Source organism: Pollachius pollachius (genome assembly GCF_949987615.1).
Source record: "Pollachius pollachius genome assembly, chromosome: 7".
In the NCBI taxonomy this organism is placed as follows: Eukaryota; Metazoa; Chordata; class Actinopteri; order Gadiformes; family Gadidae; genus Pollachius; species Pollachius pollachius.
Genome location: NC_136940.1, coordinates 1,197,870 through 1,205,208, shown reverse-complemented (window position 1 = coordinate 1,205,208; position 7,339 = coordinate 1,197,870). Strand labels below are relative to the sequence as shown.

General features: G+C 47.9%; 1 protein-coding gene across 2 annotated transcripts in view; it reads right to left on the bottom strand.

The window, feature by feature from the left end:
- Positions 1-2,137: 2,137 nt before the first annotated feature.
- Positions 2,138-7,339, bottom strand: part of tgfbr3 (transforming growth factor, beta receptor III) — a 56,946-nt gene continuing 51,744 nt past the window's right edge. For both annotated transcript variants that reach the window (XM_079739703.1, XM_079739704.1), the window contains exons 15-17: positions 6,289-6,324; positions 6,000-6,107; positions 2,138-2,482 (exon numbers count right to left, since the gene is read on the bottom strand). In XM_079739703.1, coding sequence (XP_079595829.1) covers positions 2,358-2,482; positions 6,000-6,107; positions 6,289-6,324 — 269 coding nt within the window. In that variant the 3' untranslated portion in view covers positions 2,138-2,357. The remainder of the gene's footprint in view (positions 2,483-5,999; positions 6,108-6,288; positions 6,325-7,339) is intronic.

Genomic DNA, 7,339 nt, shown 5'->3' with positions numbered 1-7,339 from the left:
CTTTTATGAATAAACTCAAAACATTCCCCCCAGAAATCTTCACCACATCCACAAATTCACAGTATTACAAATAGAAAACAATAGATTTCTCTGGGTAAATATATTTCAAAATATAACTTTATACACAAATATATATCTATGATGGATCTCCACATCGGAAACCTTTATACATGTTTACAATAAAATCACTAGAGTATATACATTCACTCATTCACAACGACAATACATTCATACAATTGCAATACATTCTGGTCTTTTTATATTTTCACTGGTAGAAAACAAATCCCTTTTGATCCCTTATTCCGTCAAGAAACGCCCCAACCCCCCCCCCCCCCCCGACAATGTTTTAACAATCAAACAAACACTTAATTTCTAAACATCTGTCATTCAGCATTCATATGAATCTATGAGGGTGGGGTGTGATCTTAATTAGAGCAACCAGCCCACTTTTTGAAACATCAACAGGCGATGCTAAACTGGCTACAGAATATTAAACATCAACAGACGATGCTAACCTAGCTACAGAATATTAAACATCAACAGACGATGCTAACCTAGCTACAGAATATTAAACATCAACAGGCGATGCTATCCTAGCTACAGCTTATTAAACATCAAAAGAAGAGGCTAACCTAGCTACAGCTTACTAAACATCAACAGGCGATGCTAACCTAGCTACATCTATTCCCATGTTTACACACAAACACGTCTTCTAGTTTTTCGCGCTCATTTGTCAGTTAGCGCTGTGGTATAAACCTTTGAAATATTGCGACATAGTTCTGGCGCGTGAATGAAGAAGTATGATGTTTGGACTCTCAGATTAACCCAGAGGCCATGTAAGGATATGAAACATTATAAAAAACATACTCTCTCATATTGTTATTTACAATATTCACAAAAAGAAACAGAATCTGTACAAGAGCTGTTCAGTCCACTGGAGGTTTGCTTAATACCGATTTGAAAAGTTACCGTGGATATGAAGACTCGTCCACCACTAACTAAATATATCTCACCAGCCTACTATATCTATTATAAAATGTTTTTCATAGAATCCTGTTTAATTACATTATGAATTAATAAATTCTAAGCTTATTCATTATGAATACATAATGTTATGTGTAATAAAAATGTATTGTTTGTGAGAAGTAGTTCCTTTCACATTTTCTTTCACATTTGTTGTCGTATTACTGTATCATCAGCATACATTCAAAATCTGAACATGCTCACTTCTCGCTCATATGACACTGTTTCAAACAGTGAAAACTTTATAACCTATTGCTAACTCTTGATTTCAAATAGTGGTTGACTTGCTCATTCGCTACCCTATGTCAAAATATCACATAAAAATTATATTTGGCCAGGTGATAGCCCAAATTTCCCATTTGGGATCAATAAAGTATTATCTTATCTTATCTAGTTATGCTAGTCCTCCCGGTTGACAGTAACATTGACACAATCACAGCCCATCCATGTTCTAGATGTCCTTGGCCGGAGAAACAGCATTCGATTTGAACAACACCATTCTCTGACACTCATAGGTTTGATCGGATTCGGTTTGGGTGCAGATGTGTTTTGTGTTAAAGTCTTATTTGGGCAAACACACTCACCAAAACCCAACCCCAGCCAGGCACTAAAGGGGGTCCTCATGTCTTTAGTGTCAGGGAGCCCTACCCACCACCAGGTCTGCCCCCCAAGGGCTGGTGTGGGGACCCCAGGGGTAGGTCTGGTCTGGGCACCCCAGGGGTAGGTCTGGTGTGGGGACCCCAGGGGTAGGTCTGGTCTGGGGACCCCAGGGGTAGGTCTGGTCTGGGGACCCCAGGGGTAGGTCTGGTCTGGGGACCCCAGGGGTAGGTCTGGTGTGGGGACCCCAGGGGTAGGTCTGCCATGGGTTCTAAGTGATAGGGGAAAAGGGTTTGCCATGGGTTCTGGGGGTTCGGGGTAAAGGGTTTGCCATGGGTTCTAAGTGATAGGGGTAAAGGGTTTGCCATGGGTTCGGGGGGTTCAGGGTAATATGTTCTAGGGGCTCTAGGTTCTCCAGGTTTTGGGTTAGAATGATCTAGGGGATGTATGTCTTAAGGGCTCTAGTTTCTAGGCGGTACTACTAATAGAACAGGGAACTCTGGGTCCTAGGTCTAGGTTCTAGGTGGTACTACTACTGAAACAGGGTGTGCTCTGGGTGGAGGTTCTAGGTGGTTCTAGGTGGTTCTAGGTGGTACTACTACTGAAAGAGGGTGTGCTCTGGGTGGAGGTTCTAGGCGGTTCTAGGTGGTTCTAGGCGGTTCTAGGCGGTGCTGCTGCTGGAACAGGGCGTGCTCTGGGTGGAGGTTCTAGGCGGTTCTAGGTGGTTCTAGGCGGTTCTAGGCGGTGCTGCTGCTGGAACAGGGCGTGCTCTGGGTGCTGCCGATGCTGTGGGCGGCGCTGCTGTTCTCGGAGGCAGGCGGGGACTTCTGGACCACCGGCTGGGGGGCCGCCCGCCCCCCACCTGGAGGAAACAAACAAACAAACAAAGATATTTACTTATCAACAAATACACACGTGGATTAAAAAGACCAACATACACAGAAATACAAAAATATGAACACAAATAAAGATATGGATAAGCAAATAATCCTGCAGATACAAACGAACAAACTGGTCGCTGCCTTGCCGTAGTATTGTGTGTGTGTGTTTGTGTGTCTGTGTGTGTGTCCCTCTGTGTGTGTGTGTGCGTGTGTTTGTGTGTCTGTGTGTGTGTCCCTGTGTGTGTGTGTGTGTGTCCCTGTGTGTGTGTGTGTGTGTGTGTGTGTCTGTGTGTGTGTCTGTGTGTGTGTCTCTGTGTGTGTGTGTGTATGTGTGTGTGTGTGTGTGTGTTTGTGTGTCTGTGTGTGTGTCCCTCTGTGTGTGTGTGTATGTGTGTGTGTGTGTGTGTGTGTGTGTGTGTGTGTGTGCTAGCCCCTCTCTCCCGGCCCCTCTGCTCTGCTAATGTTTACCAAAGTCGAGCCTGCCAGGAACTAGAGAAAACACACACACACACACACACACACACACACACACACACACAGACACAGAAAACTACACACACATAAAGAGACACACAGACACACAGACACACACACACAACCACAGCCATTCCAAACAAAAGAATTGAGGCTTACTTCTTCTAGAGACTGTAGCTTATCCAGGGCGAAATATACACAAAATATACACACATAGTATATACACAGTATATAGACACATAGTATATACACACGTAGTATATACACACAGAGTATATATACACAGTATATACACACAGTATAAATACACACACAGTATATACACACAGTTTATATACACATAGTATATATACACACAGTATATACACACAGTATATATACACAGAGTATATGTGAATACATTATGATGCACTTCATGCTTCACTCTCTGCTCTAGCGTAGCAGGGGTCTACAGATTAGTTTTTACTTAAACCACCGGATAGACCGGTCTGTACATGGACGGACCTGGTCTCAACACGGCCCTCTGAACGTTCACAGCGTAGCGTAGCCTCCTCACATATCAAGCAACATCTTCACATTCAGGGCATCTAGCAGACACTTTATCCAAAGAGACTTACAATAAGTCCATTTGTCAGAAGAAAGAGAAACAACACTATATCTCTGTCTGCACAGTAAGGGTGTTCATAGAACCAAGTGCCAAGCACTAACCATCACTAGGTTAACCCATTCCCCGTATACAACACAGATAGCTAGGGTGAGAGGCTGCAAGTGTTTTCAAGTGCCAGGACGTAAAACATACAATAAGTGGAGGGCTGTTGGGGGTGAGGGGGGGTAAGTGAGGGTAAGGGGGGGGGGAGGCTATGCAGAGAGGCGGACCCACCGGGCTAAGGGGTTCACGGTTTACGACCTCATCTGGTTCTGACTGCGGTCCAGGGTTGTGTCAGGAGGAGGGGGGGGAGGGGTGGGTGTTTGTGAGGGGACGCGGATCATGAGGCGGTTCTGGCCGGTTCTGCTACCATGTAAGGCTTTTCTCCCACTCAGTACCTCTCCCAACACTGACCCGCCGTGAAACACCAGCAGAGAGGTTCCTCTGCTAAGACCTCCATCTGGACCTCCGAAGGGTTAGGGTCTCTGCTGGCCCCCCTTACAGGGAGACCTCTGGGCCTCTGAAGGGTTAGGGTCTCTGCTGGCCCCCCTCACAGGTGACCTCTGGACCTCAGTCAGGGGCCTGGCTCTCTGTGGCCCTCCTCACAGGGAGACCTCTGGCCTTCCTTGAGGGGCCCGGCTGTGTCTCATTGTTGCTCGCTGGTGAAAGGAAACCGCTCAGAGCCAAACTCAAGGGCCATTTTTTTTAAAGAGGCGCCAACACAAATATTGCTCTTCCGATAAGGAAGCCCATGTTCGACGGCTAATCTTTCCTGCAGGCTAGCGGAGAGCCAACGCAGAGCTAGCAAAGACGTGTTCAGCAGATGGAGCAGTTTGCTGACTCGTGCTCCAGGCTAGTAGTGAATGTTATTATCCAGCTGTGACTAAGCATGTTCGACACACATTAAGATATCTGAACTGGTATATCGCCATTAGCAGTGCACCTCGTAAGTAAGTAAGTAAGTAAGTAAGTAAGTAAGTAAGTAAGTAAGTAAGTAAGTAAGTAAGTAAGTAAGTAGGTAAGTAAGTAAGTAATAAGTAGCAGAAGCTGAAGAAGATCCATCAATCCTAGCTGGGATTGATGGATCCCCTATGTCTGACTTCCTGTCTCTGTTCCTGAGGAGACCTTCAGCTAAAGACGCCAGGCTGGTGATGGGCGGAGGTCCCAGAGGACAGATCTGTCTTGCTACCGGACGTCCACACCGTCCAGGGGACAGGCAGGGTGGGGGCCCCGGGTTGGGGGGGGGAGAGAGCCTTGACATGAGGTATCACCGTGTCACCTTCTTCGCCTGCCCTGGCAGGCCCAGCGACATGGTCCAGCCGCCCTGGGCAGGGGACGGGAAGTAGAAATCGATGGCGTGTGTGTGACGGAAGAGCGATGGGTTCGCTGGCCTCTGACTGCAGGTCTGAGGTCTGTGTTATCTTCAGGTCCAACAAGGACACTGGAGACTAGCTGTCTTTGATTTATACAGGGAATGGGTTAACCTAGTGATTGTTAGTGCTTGGCACTTGGTTCTATGAACATCCTTACTGTACTGGCAGAGATATGTTCTTGTTTCTCGTCTTCTGACAAATGTAGTTATTGTAAGTCGCTTTGGATAAAAGTGTCTGCTAAACTCCGTGAAATTAGTTGGAGAATCTTTCACAGTAACGCAGACACACAGCTATCTCTGCTTGCTTCCAAACAAACACTAACCCTCAACCCACCGACCCACTTCTGTCCACACCTTGACCTTATTCTGTGGTCGATAATGTTTACTGTCATATCTTTAGGTTTGCATCTACTGGGCTGTACTGGCTGCTGTGGCACCTGTCTGTGATCCCATCTGGGATCAATAAAATCCAATCTTATAACACTCAGATCCCAGACCCAGCTCCAGACACAGGTCTTGCAATCAACAACAAAACAAGCGTTTTGTCTGGAAAGTGTTGCCAAGTGACGTCACGGCATTGGCCACCAATCGAGTGGTAGGTGACATCATCTTTCCCCTGATGAGAGCCAATCAGACCAGCTGTGTGACCTCCTTTCACCTGAGGTGACACTGTCCTGGTGGCTCAGAGAGCAACAAACATCTCTGTCTAGACTACGCTTTTGTGACATCACAAGTGGAAGAGTCCACCCAGACCAAGAGGGGTCGATAAACCTTCCACTTGGTATGGCCCACTGAGTCGGCTGGTCGGTTGGGATCGGTTCATCAGCCACCCCCCCCCCCGCCTTGTGATGTCACTAACCGGTTCCAGCGAACCCATAACCCGTGTTTTCACAACCTTCTACCCGTGAAAGGTAGTGCCCTGGAACGGCAGTCAAACCCGCAACTCAGGTCAGCCCCTCCCCTGGGGTGTACTAGGGGCCCGTCCAGAGAGCAGGGGCGTAGCTACCTGTGTTGGAGTAGATGAACCACAGGGCCCCCGTCAGCAGGGCCCCGATCACGAAGGCAGCGAAGGCGATGCAGACCACGGTGGGCGTGTCCAGGACGCACAGCACGGCTGAGGGACAGACATTAGACTGTTAGCACGCTACATGCTAGTGAATGTGAACACAAGCTACATGCTAGTGAATGTGAACACAAGCTACATGGTAGTATATGAACACAAGCTACATGTTAGCGTACGTGAATACAAGCTACATGTTAATACATACATGAACACACATGAACTGGGAGCTTACTTTCAGTCTTGCCGTTGTCTGGACCGCCTGGCAGACCTGCAAGAGAAGGAGTAAACGGTTAGCAGAAGGTTAGCTGAAGGTTAGCTGATGGTTAGCTGATGTTAGCTGATGGTTAGCTGAAAGTTATATGAAGGCTAGCTGAAGGTTAGCTGAAGGTTAGCTGAAGGGTACCTGAAGGGTAGCTGATTGTTAGCTGATGATGAGCTGAAGGTTAGCTGGTGCAATATGAAGAAGAGACACTCTTAATTCAACATCCTCTAGAACCATGTTCCTGACTCAACATGTTCCTAACTCAACCTCCTCTAGAACCATGTTCCTAATCCATCCTCTAGAACTATGCTACTAATTTAACTTGAGTCAGACTGCGGGGGTCAGAACGTTCTGGGTGAGCTGACCTTCAGAAACTCCACAAACGTAAACTGTTATGTTTGTGGACAGCACAACAGCGAGTCTCCAAACAAATGTCCCCAAAGTGGTGCATACAGGCTTCTGTTTATAGTCAGGGCAGGAGCGTTTATGCAAAACCCTCTTAGCAGAGTCACACATCAAAGTGACTTTACCAAACAACGTTGGTAACGGAGTCTTTGGTGAAGCCAGGAGGGGCGTTTCTGGAGGTCTGATCAGCCACAAGGCTGATGTCTCCTTCTCCACCAACGCAGTGCACTGGAGAGTGGAGCCTAACGATGAATCATGATTCCACCCGCTAATCACATTCCCCTCGCGGCCATCTTGGCTCCGATCACAAGCTCGGAGGTGGAATGTCCCACCACCACCACCGCGCCCCCCATCTGTGGTTCAGATGGCTCGCTCCAATAACCACGCCTCCACAAACAACAAACAAAGGAGCCAGTGTCATGATGGGGAACCCGGCACCGGGCCTGCCCCGCTCCAGGGACCCCACACAAGACCCCTATTGTTGGCCGGACCCTCCCTGGGAGCGGGTCCTGGAGCGGGGCTGGAGGTTCGGACCCCCCCGGGGCCCCAGACCCTCTTATCTGTCCGCGCCGTGTTATGAGGAAGGCCAGAGGCCTGCAGTGAACAGATACAACAA